This window comes from Hippocampus zosterae, chromosome 11, assembly GCF_025434085.1.
Source record: "Hippocampus zosterae strain Florida chromosome 11, ASM2543408v3, whole genome shotgun sequence".
NCBI classification, from domain to species: domain Eukaryota; kingdom Metazoa; phylum Chordata; class Actinopteri; order Syngnathiformes; family Syngnathidae; genus Hippocampus; species Hippocampus zosterae.
The window spans coordinates 2,653,598-2,669,467 of NC_067461.1; the positions used below are offsets into that span (position 1 = coordinate 2,653,598).

At 46.7% G+C, this 15,870-nt stretch overlaps 1 protein-coding gene across 28 annotated transcripts in view; it reads left to right on the top strand.

Annotated features, from left to right (window-relative positions):
• The window catches only part of LOC127610013 (ankyrin-3-like), a 48,073-nt gene that overhangs the window by 9,160 nt on the left and 23,043 nt on the right, over window positions 1-15,870 (top strand). For 12 of the 28 annotated variants that reach the window (XM_052079670.1, XM_052079671.1, XM_052079683.1 and 9 more), the window contains 12 exons: window positions 1,492-1,590; window positions 1,710-1,808; window positions 1,907-2,002; window positions 3,078-3,150; window positions 3,305-3,361; window positions 5,336-5,459; window positions 6,587-6,598; window positions 10,709-10,811; window positions 11,349-11,399; window positions 12,301-12,410; window positions 12,935-12,967; window positions 15,576-15,800. The exons of 1 other annotated variant lie outside the window; for it this stretch is intronic. In XM_052079670.1, coding sequence (XP_051935630.1) covers window positions 1,492-1,590; window positions 1,710-1,808; window positions 1,907-2,002; window positions 3,078-3,150; window positions 3,305-3,361; window positions 5,336-5,459; window positions 6,587-6,598; window positions 10,709-10,811; window positions 11,349-11,399; window positions 12,301-12,410; window positions 12,935-12,967; window positions 15,576-15,800 — 1,082 coding nt within the window. Of the gene's footprint in view, window positions 1-1,491; window positions 1,591-1,709; window positions 1,809-1,906; window positions 2,003-3,077; window positions 3,151-3,304; window positions 3,362-3,527; window positions 4,297-4,318; window positions 5,018-5,335; window positions 5,460-6,586; window positions 6,599-10,708; window positions 10,812-11,348; window positions 11,400-12,300; window positions 12,411-12,934; window positions 12,968-15,575; window positions 15,801-15,870 lie in introns of those variants that run through there. 15 more of the 28 variants (XM_052079672.1, XM_052079675.1, XM_052079677.1 and 12 more) reach the window with 15 other exon arrangements.

The window sequence follows — 15,870 nt, forward strand, 5'->3', positions numbered from 1 at the left end:
CCTGCTGCCCGGAGACGGCTGGGATAGGCTCCAGCACCCACCCGCGACCCTAGTGAGGATCAAGCGGCTCGGAAGATGAATGAATGAATGAATAACATCTGTATCGTGCAATATCTTTTGTTTTTTTTTTGTTTTTATTCAAAGGTAAAACTTGAAAACCAAAATTGAAAATATCTATAAAAAAAAGATGCATGCCAGAGAAAAAAAAATGTTTTGTTTTTTTTAATCTGTCAAAAATACGTTTAGGGATACATCGAGTCATCTACATTTCCTGCTGACTAGTGTAATTTGTAAAAAAAATATCCCCACGCGCACACAGATGCGCTCAAATCTTCAGTTGTACAGTAAGTGAACCTCCTATATTCACTTCAACCTAGTTCACACATCCAGTAAACAGAGCACCAAGTGTGCAAGTTGACGGTTATTCTGTTGCCCGCGTGTGTGTGTGTGTGTGTGTGTGTGCACAATACAGTTGTTTCCAGTGAAATGGTTATTGACCCGGAGTTTGCATGTTCTCCCCAGGCCTGCGTGGGTTTTCTCCGGGTGCTCCGGTTTCCTCCCACATTCCAAAAACATGCGTGGCAGGCTGATTGAACACTCTAAATTGTCCCTAGTTGTGAGTGTGAGTGCGAATGGTTGTTCGTTTCTGTGTGCCCTGCGATTGGCTGGCGACCGATTCAGGGTGTCCCCCGCCTGCTGCCCGGAGACAGCTGGGATAGGCTCCAGCACCTCCCGCGACCCTAGTGAGGATCAAGCGGTAGGCAAGATGAATGAATGAATGAATAACATCTGTATCGTGCAATATCTTTTGTTTTTTTTTTGTTCTTATTCAAAGGTAAAACTTGAAAACCAAAATTGAAAATATCTATTAAAAAAAAGATGCATGCTAGAGAAAAAAAAAAGTTTTGTTTTTTTTAATCTGTCAAAAATACGTTTAGGGATACATCGAGTCATCTACATTTCCTGTTGACTAGTGTAATTTGTAAAAAAAAATATACCCACGCGCATACAGATGCACTCAAATCTTCAGTTGTACAGTAAGTGAACCTCCTATATTCACTTCAACCTAGTTCACACATCCAGTAAACAGAGCACCAAGTGTGCAAGTTGACGGTTATTCTGTTGCCCGCGTGTGTGTGTGCACAATACAGTTGTTTCCAGTGAAATGGTTATTGACCTGGAGTTTGCATGTTCCCCCCGGGCCTGCGTGGGTTTTCTCCGGGTGCTCCGGTTTCCTCCCACATTCCAAAAACATGCGTGGCAGGCTGATTGGACGCTCTAAATTGTCCCTAGGTGTGAGTGTGAGTGCGAATGGTTGTTCGTTTCTGTGTGCCCTGCGATTGGCTGGCGACCGATTCAGGGTGTCCCCCGCCTATTGCCCGAAGACAGCTTTGTTCCGTCTTAAAAGCGAGCTTGACAAAAATGAAGGCTTCCGAACGGACGCGCCGAGACGTCTGACGTAAGTCAACGGTCGCTCTCACTTTCTCCCAGATGGACTACACGCCGCTGCATGTGGCCTGTCACTACGGCAACGCGAAGATGGCCAACTTCCTGCTGCAGAATCAGGCCAGAGTCAACGGCAAAACCAAGGTGGGTGGGGTGGGGGGGGGGGGTAACAGATAAATCAATGGAAAAAAAAAAAGCTCACAAAGTTGCGTGTTGTCCGCGTATTCATCTCTTGTCTCGTCTCCCACCCTGCGGGCGTCCAGAATGGTTACACGCCACTGCACCAGGCGGCTCAGCAGGGCCACACGCACGTCATCAACCTCCTCCTGCAGTACGGCGCCGGGGCCAACGAGCTCACAGCGGTCGGTTGGAAGCGCCCGGTCGCCGGGCCGTTTTATTTTTTTTCGGCGCGCCGTTGTGTGACCGACTTCCTGTGTGTGTGTGTGTCGCTCACTCTCAGAACGGGAACACGGCGCTCGCCGTCGCCCGTCGCCTCGGTTACATCTCGGTGGTGGACACGCTGAGGCCCGTGACGGACGAAAACCTGAATACTGTGGTGAGACGCCGCACAAACGGAAATTCTGTTTTCTGACACAGAGTGGAATAAATGTGGGTGGAAATCACATTTGGGTCACCTACAAAGTCTTTCTGGGTCCTGGGTTCCATTCTCCGGGCTTCCTTTATGGAGTTTGCATGTTTCCTCCCATATTCCCAACACATCTAGTGGTTGAGAGTGGAATTGCACCCCAATTTTTTTTTTTTTTTTTTTAATTGTCAAATTGCAGAACGGTGAACGTATAAATGGAAAGGAGGATATCCTGTTGTGTGAGCGGCGTGCTGGTCGCTCGCACCGCCTCACGTGTGCCATCAGGAGGGCTTAGATGGGCGCTTATGTTTTCGCCTCAAGTCGCCTGCTGTTTGAACACTGATCTCTCTCTCACACACACACACACACACGTGAGATGGGGAAGACTGGAGCTGGTAGTAAGGTCATTAAGACGAACTTGTGAAAGCATCAGAATAACTCTGTGTGTGTGTGTGTGTGTGTGTGTGTGTGTGTGTCCATCTGCTAGAAGATGTAATTTAACGATCAAGGTTGTTTGGTTGCCTCACACTGGGATTAGCTATTCACTACGCACAGGCATTTATTGTCGTTTGTTTGTTTTTTTTTTAAACCCTTAAGCGCATTTATTTATATTCGTCAATTGGAATCCAACGAATATTTTCATCACACACTGTACATTTTTCAAAGGGTCGGCGTGGAAGGGGGGCGTCTCGTCTTTGAAATTCAGGTTTGTAAAACACCGTAATGACTAACAGACCCCTGTAGATGGCGGCGCTGAGTCACTTTGGATTTGAGATCAACACTGCTTTTGAGAAGAAGATAAAGATGAGGCGACGAATCTCAGTTTGTCACGTCAGTTATGGGCTTGGGGGGGGGGAATGACTCGAGCCATGCATCGAGTCAGCATCGTAACTATCTGGAAATTAATTATTTTTGGCCCAGTCTTTTGTTGTTGTCATTTTATAGGTTGACAAATAATCATGTCATTATTATTATTATTTTGCAACATTTCCATGACTGTTTGGATTACTCACCGTCTTACTCACCTTCTCCCTCATGTTGACAGAGTGCAACGGAAAAACACAAAATCAACGTCCCAGAAACCATGAATGAGTTCCTGGACATGTCAGATGACGAAGGTAAGCTCACATCACCCTACTTTGCACCCCCCCCCCCCACCCCTCCCATTTCTTTTGTTTGTTTGTTTGTTTCTGCACTGCACGATGGTACTGTGCTCTTGTGATGCCCTAACGTGTCTGCACGTGTCACCGCGTATGCATTCAAATCACACAGTTTGGGCCAATGTGCCTGAAAGTCTGGAGGCGGAGTCTATGTCGGATGACGACGAAGGTATCGGCTCATTAGCTCGCCGTCGAAGCCGCTCGGGTTGTGGGTTTGCTTTGTTGTGTGCGGCTCGGCTCGACTTCTTCTTGTTTCTAAACTTTTTCTTTTCGCGGTACTCACACCCGAGCCGAAAACAGCTTTGCGAAGAGCTTTTGGGTGCTGGGGGGGGGGGGGGGGATCACGCACAAGTAAATGCACCATTACAACTACTACAGCGCATTATTAGCTATGTGGATAAAGCCCGGGAAAGGTTTATAATTTCCGATAAATGCCACAGGAGTGCAACAAAGCACTCGTTTTGTCCAAATTAAAGTCCTCGAGTCACATTAGCCTAAACAGCAAATATACACGTGTTCATTGTACAGTGGTGTCTTGATTTATGTGTTTAATCCATTCTGTGACAGTACTCACAATTCAAAACACTCTTAATCCGCTTTGCAAGTTTGACACCTCACACTCGAGAAATGCTTCTAAATACTTGATGTTTACCACGCGTTGTCCAATTCGACTCTTGTATAAAGTTTGCGACAAGTTCACTTCCTCACATCGCTTGAAGTCGGTTTCCTCCTCTTCGACCATAACTTTGCATGTGTGGCCCACTGGCGAGACCCTCGTCCGCATATAAGAAGGAGAGATGACAGTTCGTGCTTGTTAATGGCGGACACTTTCTCCTTCTTGGTGCGTCAGAAAAGATGTTTGCGGAGAGCAGTGTCGACTCCTTAAAGCCAACGAGATGAGCTTTCTTAAGGGAATTAACTTTGGACTTTGCATACGTCAGATGTCACCGGACTTTACGCTTTCTCCTTTCTGGTAGCGCACCGTGAGCACAACTATTTTTGGAAGACTTCAACGCGTAAAGGCGGCTTCGCTTGAGATTACAAATGACTGGGAACATTTAAATAATAATAAAAAAAAAGGAGTTATGGCTGGGTCAGAAAACGGTAAGTCACCTCGAAATTGAATGACGAATTCGACGGAAACGTCCCGTAAGACTATTCCACCGTTAGTTGAACGCGGCGTGCAAATTTGGCGCATTATTGTCGCATATGAAAATCAGAAACTGACTGATGAGACCGGAAAAGTCGTTTCTGTGGCGGCCAGGAAAAACAGGAAGTGAAAGCCCCGAAAATAAAACAATGACGTTCGTGTTGGAATGCCATATATAGTACTGTAATACGAACACTGACAGACACAAAATAAATGTTCGTCTCGTGTACGTGTATTTCTCAAGTGGTGAAAATGGTGTCTTAAGCGTTCGTTTTGTCATCCATAAGGTCCTACACGAGCAACTACACGAGTGTCGACTCAAACGGCGAAAAATAACCCCGCAGTCACTTAAATTAACTTCATTTGCTTTCCGTTCTAAAACGACGGCAAATTGAGGGTCTGAGCAAACGGTTAAACAAGTACTCCTGCCAGGTTTTGTTGTGAAACGTTAAACCGGAAACGCAACGGCTGCCGCTTTTTGTCGGACTCGAGTGCGCTCGTAGTGCGGCACCGGCTAAGGCGAGACGGGAGGGGCTGCGGTGAACCAGCGCAGTGTTGGCAAGGGCTGCGAAGTGAGCAACCACCTTCCAGGCATGAGGGAGAAAGCCAAGCACGGTGGCCGCTCCGGCCGCTTCGTGGAGCGGCGCGTCATCGTCCACCGGTCCGCCGATCGAGGTGCGGTGCGGTGCGGTGCGGTGTGGTGTTGCTGCACTTTTCTGCCCATTCTGTCATTTGTGCCTTCGCGCTTTTGGGGGTGGAGTGACTAAGGCTATATATGGATGCATTTATATCTAAATATATGTTTTTATGTTGTCATGTTGACTGTCTATCGCTTTCATGTCTCGCGAGAAAAAAAAAGTTGCAGTTTTCTCTGCTGGTGCATTCAGTGCTAAATGGAGCAGATGAATCTCCCGAGGCCTCCAACATGATTCAAGTCTGATAAGTGACGACTTTTCTGTTTAAAATATTTTACAATGCTTATCTCTCCGTCAGGTGAGGATGCTATGACCTGCGACACGGACAAGTACCTGCGGCCCCAGGACCTCAAGGAGCTGGGGGATGACTCTCTCCCACAGGAGGGCTACCTGGGCTTCAGCATCGCAGCCCGCTCGGCCAGGTAGGCATCCGTCTGTCATTCGTGAAGATGAAGATGCAGGAAAAAAATAAGAAAAATACATCACTGTTTGGTATACACACAGATGTATGATATCAGGTGGAACAACGTCCACTGCTACATTGTTGGAAAGTTTCCATTTAACGATTGGAACCGATAAAATGATTCAGCATTTTTTTTTTTTGCGTGGCCTCGTTCAAATGCGGGTTTATCAAGTTGCCCCAATTAGAGCAATTAATGAGCCGCATACTTGACCTGGTGTATGCTCAGTGGACTGCTATGTGGATCGAAATCCTGAGGAAGCGATACAGTGAAAAACACCAGCGACTGTCAATACATTGACACACTGTGGAAGGTCAGAGTGATAAAAACAAAAATAGCAACAGGAAGTGGATCGTTTTTTTTTTTTTTTTTTTTTTTTTGTGGAAACGAGGTTTGAGTCTCTCATTGGCAACGGGCCAGAGCATTAGGTACACCTGCACAGTCTAATGAGATCCAGCGCCTTGACCCTATGTTCACGATTGTGATCTTTGTCGTCGGGCAGACTTGATATTGACAATCACAAATCCCGATAAGAATTTGTGATTGTAAATATCGGGACGGGTTTAACTTCGACAATCGTCGGCTCTGCGACATTTTTCAAAGGAAGTTCGGCAAAGAAAAGTCACTCTTTGCAAGACAGCTCGGCATAGTCAGTCAGAGGCATCCAATAATAATAATCGGACTTTTGCTGACTTTTGATTGGTCGCTGGGTGAATAGTTAAATACGGCCCGATTTTCGTTGTGTATGTTCGCCACTTGAGTGACTAGCGTTGTGTTTCCGCACACATCGGTATTTGTGATTGTAAATGTTGTAACGGTTTAACACTTACGATAATCTGCATATAATCATTATATCCGATAATCATCCGATAATCATTCTATTAAAATGAAAAATTCCTGAAATGATCTGTGCTTGAATCGATTGACTTAAATTGTACAAACTTCTTTTCCTCTCTGTGCCTTTTGTGTTTTTTTTGCCTTCTGCCTCGCAAACACACAAATTGGAGTTTGTGGAGACTTTAAAAAGTCCGACTTTGCTTGACGCTTTCCTATCTTTTCTTTTCCCTGCATCTGAACTCTCCCTCTAGCCCTAGAATCAGGTAAGACAAGAGCAGTGTTGGAGGAGTCTTTAGTTGTTGAATGGCGCCCCGTGTCAACCCCCCCCCAAAAATCCCTTCACGCCACCGAGAGCGTCCCTCTGCGTCTTGTGCCACCCGGTGTTTGTTCATGGTAGTTTTGTCCCCGTGTTGCAGTGTTGTGATCACCTTCTGTCCGCTCACCCGTTTACCCGAGTCATCATACATGCTGGAAAAAAAAAGTTTGCAGTGCCGTCCGTCTCTGCTGCGATAACCGTTTAGCCGAGCCGTCTTCATTTTTTGAGTTTTGTGCACTAATCTCGTAACGTTCACAGTGGCTTTCTTTTCAGCGGCAACTTCCAGGGATTAGATGCGCATGTTCAGGACAGGAATCGTTAGTTTCTCACTTAACGGAGTCGCGTCATGCTTTTTTTTTTTTTTTTTGTAATCTCCAGATGTTTCAATACTATAAAAATACAAAATCAAGAATAAATAATTTATAGGCCACTTTACACCCTAGATCAGGGGTGTCCAAACTTTTTGCCAAGGGGGCCAGATTTTATGTGGTAAAATGTCGGGGGGCCGACCTTGGCTGACATTCTTTACATTGAACAACAATATTGTTCAAAAAATTTTAGTAAGCCAGTCTGTTTCACATTTCCATTTTTATTTTAATTTCAACAATCTTAAGAATTTCTTTTGGTTCATTTGAAACAGGAATTTGAAATATGACATATCAGTCAATATAAACACGGAGTGATGTCTTGTTAACTCGTCAGTGATGCCCACTAGTGTCTAAATGCTATTACTCATTTAGTGAATGCTATTACTCATTTAGCCACTAGAGGGAAGCAGTACTCTATGAAACATCACTCACCAGTCTACGAGACCTCAGTCAATGCAACACGTGTTCCATTGCGCCCAACCTGCGGGCCAGACGGTACTGATTTTATGTCAGGGGCCGAGGGCCGGATGAAATTCGACCGCGGGCCGGATTTGGCCCCCGGGCCGGACTTTGGACATGCCTGCCCTAGATGTTGTCTTGTTGAAATGAGGCCAGTTAAAGGGGTCGTCCCTGTCCTTGTGTGTCATTGGCTGCATACCCCGTCTCAAATACTGCTGGGCCGGCCAGTGGCTCGTCCGGCTTCTGTTACCATGATGACGATTGGGGGGGGGGGGGGCGTTAGCATTTTGTGCAGACTTTATACTGTGGCAAAAAAGAGACTTCTGTGCGTCCAACAAATGTCACTACAGCTGTGCTTATTGTTTGGTTTTGACACAATAGCGGGGGGGGGGGGGGGCATTGCAATCAAGAGGCTGGACTCTGAAACTGAGTGTGGATCTTCGCCCCAGTTGGTCGTGTGATGGGCAGAGAAAGTTGATGTGGGAGTTTTTGTGTGTGTTTGTTGGATCCCATTAGCGCTAGCAATATACTAAAGCTAATCTTCCTTTGCTATTATGTGAATTAGGGCCATTGTTACCTAACGGTGGGGCAGAAGTGCAGAATGGCTCGCCGACAGACGTGTTTTCATAAACTGGCAGATAAAAATATTACCGGGTTGTTTATTTTTATACTCGATGGCCCTCTCGAGACCCAGTTGTTACATAGCGATAGCCAAAACCTCCTATCTGAAACTCAACTTAAAAGAAAGAATATTGTTTGTCAAGGACTTGTCAGCGAATCAGAAAATACTGCATTTTGGGTGTTGATATTATACTGGCAGGGCGGCCCAGTAGTCCAGTGGTTAGCACGTCGGCTTCACAGTGCAGAGGTACCGGGTTCGATTCCAGCTCCGGCCTCCCTGTGTGGAGTTTGCATATTCTCCCCGGCCCTGCGTGGGTTTTCTCCGGGTGCTCCGGTTTCCTCCCACATTCCAAAAACATGCGTGGCAGGCTGATTGAACACTCCAAATTGTCCCTAGGTGTGAATGTGAGCGTGGATGGTTGTTCGTTTCTGTGTGCCCTGCGATTGGCTGGCAACCGATTCAGGGTGTCCCCCGCCTACTGCCCGAAGACAGCTGGGATAGGCTCCAGCACCCCCCGCGACCCTAGTGAGGATCAAGCGGTTCGGAAGATGAATTAATATTATACTGGCAATAAAAAATGGAAAAAAATATATACTGGCCTTTGCGACTTATCTGCCCCTGGTTTACTACCATCTTTTAGCAGTTTAGCGGCAGTGTCACAAGCTAGCCGTAGCCCTTTTCCAATCCCATTAACTTTCCCTTTCGCCCCCCTGAGAGCCGGATTACAATTGTCATCGTGTGTGAAATTGACGGCGTTTCTTTGCCCTTTCTTTTTCGACTTTGGCAGCGCTCTGCTTGCTCTAATGTAGTGTAGCGGCCGGTGAAATAGTGCCCGCGAGAGAAACGGCGGGGACCTTGTGAAAGACAGCCAAGCTGTAAACAAAGTCGTAAGTTGCGCGGTGCTCGTAAATCGGTGACGATGCCTCGGATGGATTGATCAGTACCCGGCAACGATGTTGTGATGTGGAGAGAGCGAGAGAGGCAGGTGATGTGACGCTCTGGATACAGATTGAAACGTTGCGTAACCAAAACCAAGGGGAAGCCACTCGAAAGGAAAGGCGACCATTTGAAACGGATGTTAGCTTGGGACACTTCCAACTGGGAATTGCCACCGAGTCCATTTAGGCAGCTCAGAGTTGCCGAGTAACACGGCAGTGAATAAAAGCGTTTGTCTTTGTGCCCAACTGCCCCCCCCCCCCTCCGCTAAACATGCTGAGCTCTGTATTTCCCCCCCCCCCCCCCTCCCCGGACCCCCCATCACAAATGGCCAGCTTAGTGGTTTGTCTTTTAGGGCACATGGAACGCTCTGTAGTCTTTATGACCCCCTTTTATTTATGAGCCAAAAAGCACAAATTTGTGCTGCAGACTGAACCGAAAAGATGTTTGTTTCAGTTTTAGCTTGAGATACTCCACAAAATTTGCAGCGGACAGTATGGAATCAAATGATGTATAGGAACCAAATCTGACATCCACAGATCTATATATATATTGCGCGTGGTCCCGCACGCGGTCTGTCCTTCCGTCTGTCCCTTTTCAAAACGTACCTACTTCACTGCGCCGCTGCGCGCCGCCACTGCGCGCCGCCACTGCGCCGCTCAGGCAGTGGCTCACTACGATCGCGCGGGCATCTTAGCGAAAAAATGTTGTCTACCCACAAGCATTGCAATGAAAGTGTTAGTTATTTAGTAGAGCTAAACATCTCTTTATTTTCGCGATAAGCAATGAAGATGAACAAAAAGTTGAACCAAGCAACAACACTTTTGTGGGCCGAAGGCCCACCTTACCAGCCTTCCGCAGGAACTAGCTGATGAGCCGCCGGGAGTACCTCTAATGAACATCTAAATGAACATCTTTGAAAATATCTAAATCTGAGTAAAAAAAGAAGAGAAAATAAATACACTTCCTTTTGAAAAATGAACGATTTGTTGATTAAAATCCCAACAACATACTCAAATGGATCTAGATTTCACAGTTTCACAAAATGTCCAATATGTATCCATCACGCAAATGCTACGTTTCACACTGTAATTAAGATGAGATAAGATATCCTTTATTCGTCCCACACTGGGGAAATTTAACCTCAACAAAAACAGTTTGTACAACAAAAACCCTCATTCAAGAGTATTGGCTTCTGATAAAACCCGAGTGGGCCCAGGCAGGACAAAAGTGGCCTGAGGAAAGAGAATCCCTTTTTGCTTCGTGGGACATCCATCTGACTGTCATCCAAAGACATCAAATGCAATGAAAACAACAAGGGCCCCAAAATTGAACCCTGTGGAACATCATGTGACAGTGGGGCAGAGAGGGACTTTGTGTTTTTCTAATATTGTGCTGCGCTAGTCGTAGTAGTAGTAGTAGTAGTAGTTGTGTAGTATTTCCATTCCTTAATAAGCTGCCTCTCCAGACTCGCATCCTCCTTTCCGCCTAATTTTCCTCTCTGGACACTCTCTGTCCACTTATAAAAAAAAATTTTAAAAACAAGAAAATGTTCCCTGGAGGTTGCATGAATTAACATAATTCCTCGCTTTCTGTCCTGTGTTGTGTTTCCCTTCCACCTGTCTGTCGCTTGTTGTTGCCGCGCGGCGCTGGCTTGCGTGGTAACATTTAGCCTGCGCTCCTTCAGTTCGGATAGGTCCAACACCCTCAACCGGAGCTCCTTCGCCCGGGACAGCATGATGATCGAGGAGATCTTGGCCCCCACCAAGGACACGGTAAAGCACAACGCTGTCCTTATAGTCCTTCTTTCCCACCCGCACACCTGAAAAGTGTCAATATTATGCTTGTTTTTTGTGAATTGTTCAATTTTTTTGTGAATTTGCGGTATGACTCAAACCTAGCAGGAGCGCACCCCCTTCTCCTGTCTCTTGTTTTGTTTTGGAAAAATCTCAGGGCATACTGCGGGGCTCCCCCCCCCCCCCCCCCCCGCCTGTTCTACTCTTGTTTTGGTGGTCAGGAGCTAAACCAGAAACCATCGCCTCCCATATTATAATCGCAGTTGCGATGTGGGCCCCCGCGAGCCGAGTGACGACATCGCCCAAGACCCCCAAACAGCCAAAATACAAACTCCACATGATTTTACCACCTTTACAAGCAAAGCCAGACAGTCAAAGGGACTCACTTTCATGAGTTCAAATTTTATCCATGACATTTTGTGTGGTAGAATTCGAACTATGTCTCATTTTCACTGCAAAGCAAACATTAATGAATTGGGATGAAGTGCAACTCTTGACTCTTTCCTCTTTCTGAAGCTTCAGAGCGTCTGTAAAGACATTTCCTACCTGGTCGACCCACTAAATAAGGTATATTTCTTAAAAAAAAAAGTTAACATTATTTCAGGTCACCATCATCTCTCTTGTTCATCAGGTTTTTTTGTGGCTCACACCCATTATGTGCTTTTGCGTCTTAGTGAAAATTGTTGCAAATATTTGTCAGGAGTTCAATTAAAAAAACTGAAGCCCATATTGTATGGATTCACTGTACACAAAGTGAAATATTTTCGGATTAAAAAAAAAAAATGCTAATCAACACCCACCATATCAAGAAAGTAGAACACATTACAGCAGGGGTGTCCAAACTTTTTGCCAAGGGGGCCAGATTTTATGTGGTAAAATGTCGGGGGGGGCCGACCTTGGCTGACATTCTTTACATTGAACAACAATATTGTTCAGCAAATTTGAGTAAGCCAGTCTGTTTCACATTTCCATTTTTATTTTAATTTCAACAATCATATTACATCAGTCAATATAAACACGGAGTGATGTCTTGTTAACTCGTGAGTGATGCCCTCTAGTGTCTAAATGCTATTACTCATTTAGTGAATGCTATTACTCATTTAGCCACTAGAGGGAAGCAGTACTCTATGAAACATCACTCACCAGTCTACGAGACCTCAGTCAATGCAACACGTGTTCCATTGCGCCCAACCTGCGGGCCAGACGGCACTGATTTTATGACGGGGGGCCGAGGGCCGGATGAAATTCGACCGCGGGCCGGATTTGGCCCCCGGGCCGGACTTTGGACATGCCTGCATTACAGTATTACATAAACGATCCAAATGATTATTTAATGTACCCGTCGGCCTTCCTCGCCTCTTGTTTTAATGCATCTTGATGACGCATGACCTTCACTTTTGTGACTTGAACTCCCGAAAAGAACTTTCCAGCGATTATTCTTCTCACACGCACCTCCTTCTGCTTGCAGCATTTGGCCGTGACCCGCGACTACAACTCGGAATGTATGCGGCGCTACAGCTGGACCCCGGACACCGTGGACCACGGCCATAATGTGGCATCCAGCCCCATCCACTCTGGGTAAGAGTTCCGGTGAGCGCCTGAATGTTTAGGGAGTGTGCGCAAACATGGCCCGCGATTGTTTATGCAGCTGCGCGCACACGGCAAGGCAAGCATGGCCGCCAAGCCGCTCGTCAGCAGGGCCTTCAAGTGCTTATGCGAGTTTTTCGTGCTGCGCTACTCCGGGACGGCGCTTAACATTCTCATGTCATAAATCGAAGGACACCATCCGGAGTTCACTTCTGTGCTCACCGTGACAAAGCTGGCTGGGAAGCCGCAGTAAACGAGAAAAAATGTTAAATATTTTGGCTCTTCTGCCCGCAAAACAACCGCCGCATCATTTCTCTTAATGTGCTCCTCCATCATTTGCCGAAGACTCGTCGTCGGCGCGTTTCTGCTTTCCGTCCCGGTTGGAGTGTGTGATGTTTTGTCTTTGGTCGCCATAGAGCCCGACGGCCCGACGGCGGGTGTCAACCTTGATACTAAAACGAGGTTTCGGGGCTTTTCGCCTCTCCCTGCATTGTCTCCGTGTGTTTATTTTACAGCTTCTCGTCCCCGCTCCCTCAATATGACTCCAGGTGAAGACTGAGCTCGCTGCTCTGTAACCCGTGACTCCCCCTTGCCCCCCCACCCGTCCCCTCAGTGATGTCACTCACTCATTCACCGCTGCCTTTCCTGACGTTCCTTTTTTTTTTTTTTTTTTTTTTTCTCCCACTCATCAGTGTGCTCTGGTGTTTCATTCGCAGCATTGCCTAGAGATAGTCCAAGCGTGTCATCTTGGTGTTATTGATTTTCTCTTCCAGAATACACGAATAACCTCATACTGCATTTACAGAGGAAAAACACAACACTCACAAGAAGAATATACGCAGTGATCCCCCCCCCTCCCCCCCGGGAATCGCGCTAAATCCGTGATTTATTCAATTCACCTATTTGAAGGCGCCCCCCCCAAAAAATGTGCCCTAAATCCGTGATTTATTCAAGTCACCTATTTGAAGGCGCCCCCCCCCAAAAAATGCGCCCTAAATCCGTGATTTATTCAAGTCACCTATTTGAAGGCGCCCCCCCCCAAAAAATGCGCCTTAAATCCGTGATTTATATAAGTCACCTATTTGAAGGCGCCCCCCCCCAAAAAAATGCGCCCTAAATCCGTGATTTATTCAAGTCACCTATTTGAAGGCGCCCCCCCCCCAAAAAAATGCGCCTTAAATCCGTGATTTATATAAGTCACCTATTTGAAGGCGCCCCCCCCAAAAAAAATGCGCCCTAAATCCGTGATTTATTCAAGTCACCTATTTGAAGGCGCCCCCCCTCCAAAAAAATGCGCCCTAAATCCGTGATTTATTCAAGTCACCTATTTGAAGGCGCCCCCCCCAAACAAATGCGCCCTAAATCCGTGATTTATTCAAGTCACCTATTTGAAGGCGCCCCCCCCCAAAAAAATGCGCCCTAAATCCGTGATTTATTCAAGTCACCTATTTGAAGGCGCCCCCCCCAAAAAAATGCGCCCTAAATCCGTGATTTATTCAAGTCACCTATTTGAAGGCGCCCCCACACCCCCCCCAAAAAAAAATGCCAAGCGTGAAATGTATGGAAAATACTTTACGAATGTAATAATACCGGGAAAGGTATTTATTTGATAGGTTCGTGTGTTGTGTTTGTGAAGACAAGAAGAAAAGTGAATTGTGACAAAGCGGGGGGGGGGGGATTACTGTCCTCACTTTTTCACACGGCAGTAATTTTGCCGACGGGACAAAGGACTCGCAAAAGGTTTGGGATGTCGGGATTTCGGCTGAAATATCCGGTTGAGTCTTACTACGCTCGACTGCAAATATGCGGCGGTTGACTCGTTTCAAATTGTAATATCACCAATCACCACTAGATGGCAGACACTGATTCTTATACCGCTCCCGACTACAACATGAGTCAGCCCAAGTTTGTTATTTATTATTATTCATTCATTCATTCAATCTTCCGAGCCGCTTGATCCTCACTAGGGTCGCGGGGGGTGCAGGAGCCTATCCCAGCTGTCTTCGGGCAGTAGGCGGGGGGACACCCCGAATCGGTTGCCAGCCAATCGCAGGGCACACAGAAACGAACAACCATCCAAGCTCACGCTCACACCTAGGGACAATTTAGAGTGTTCAATCAGCCTGCCATGCATGTTTTTTTTGGAATGTGGGAGGAAACCGGAGCACCCGGAGAAAACCCACGCAGGCCCGGGGAGAACATGCAAACTCCACACAGGGAGGCCGGAGCTGGAATCGAACCCGGTACCTCTGCACTGTGAAGCCGACGTGCTAACCACTGGACTACCGGGCCGCTATTTATTATTATTATTATTATTTTTTGCATATTTGGAATGATTATGGAGGACAGACATAGTACCTCAATAATATTAGTATTTATGAATATTAATGAATATTATGAATATTTTCTGGGGTTGGGATGTGCAAAATGAGGCGTTGCGTTTAATGTTGGTTTCTTGTTCAGTTTTGTGCCATCCTTTAATGCTAATTTGAATACAAGAGACCCCTTTGCACTGGATCTTTTATACATGCGTTAAAAAAACGTCTTTTGCACGCGTGTCCGTATTTCATCCAGATTTAAAAATGACATTTTTGTCATTCAGAAGTATGTGGCCCCACCCAGTAGCACTAACGAAAAATTGTGCCCCACCCCCCGGCCCCTCTCGCATTTACCGTCCCTTCACTGTAGCCATTACAGATGACTTTAATTTGACCTTCCCTAACCGCTTCAATGCAAATGTGCATTATCCCCAATTTTTTTTGGGGGGGGTGACATTAACCTTGTCGTTGAAACATCTGTGCAGGTGGGTAATATTTGATCACTGACGGCTGCTTTGGAGGATCTGAAATGCTGGCAGAAACCTCACTTTTTTGCCCCCAAACCAAACCAAACTAAACGCCATCGCTGTTTAGTTCCTTCTCAATTTGAGGCATTTCTTGTCCGCCAGCTCTCGGAACTCAAAGCAACTTTCGTTGTGTTGTCTTCTGCCGCTTTAGCTATGATTTCCTTTTCGCTTTTCCGTTCCGTGTTTGGGTGTCCAGTGATCACAGCATGGTGATCACTTTTTAATTTTTTTTTTTGTCCGTGCTTTCCGTCCGTCTCGGTCCGGGCCTCTTCTTCCTCACCCTCTCACGACCCTTCTCTGTTCTCACGCAGGTTCCTGGTCAGCTTCATGGTGGACGCCCGCGGCGGGTCCATGAGGGGCAGCCGCCATAACGGCATGCGCATCATCATCCCGCCCAGGAAGTGCACGGCCCCCACGCGTATCACCTGCCGCCTGGCCAAGAGGCACAAGCTCGCCTACCCGCCCCCCATGGTGGAAGGGGAGGGCCTGGTCAGCAGACTCGTGGAGGTCGGCCCGGCTGGGGCGCAATTTCTCGGGTGGGTTTATTAACATTATACGTGACTAAAACTCAATACCAGCCGATTCTAGACCCAAGTCTGAAAAGAC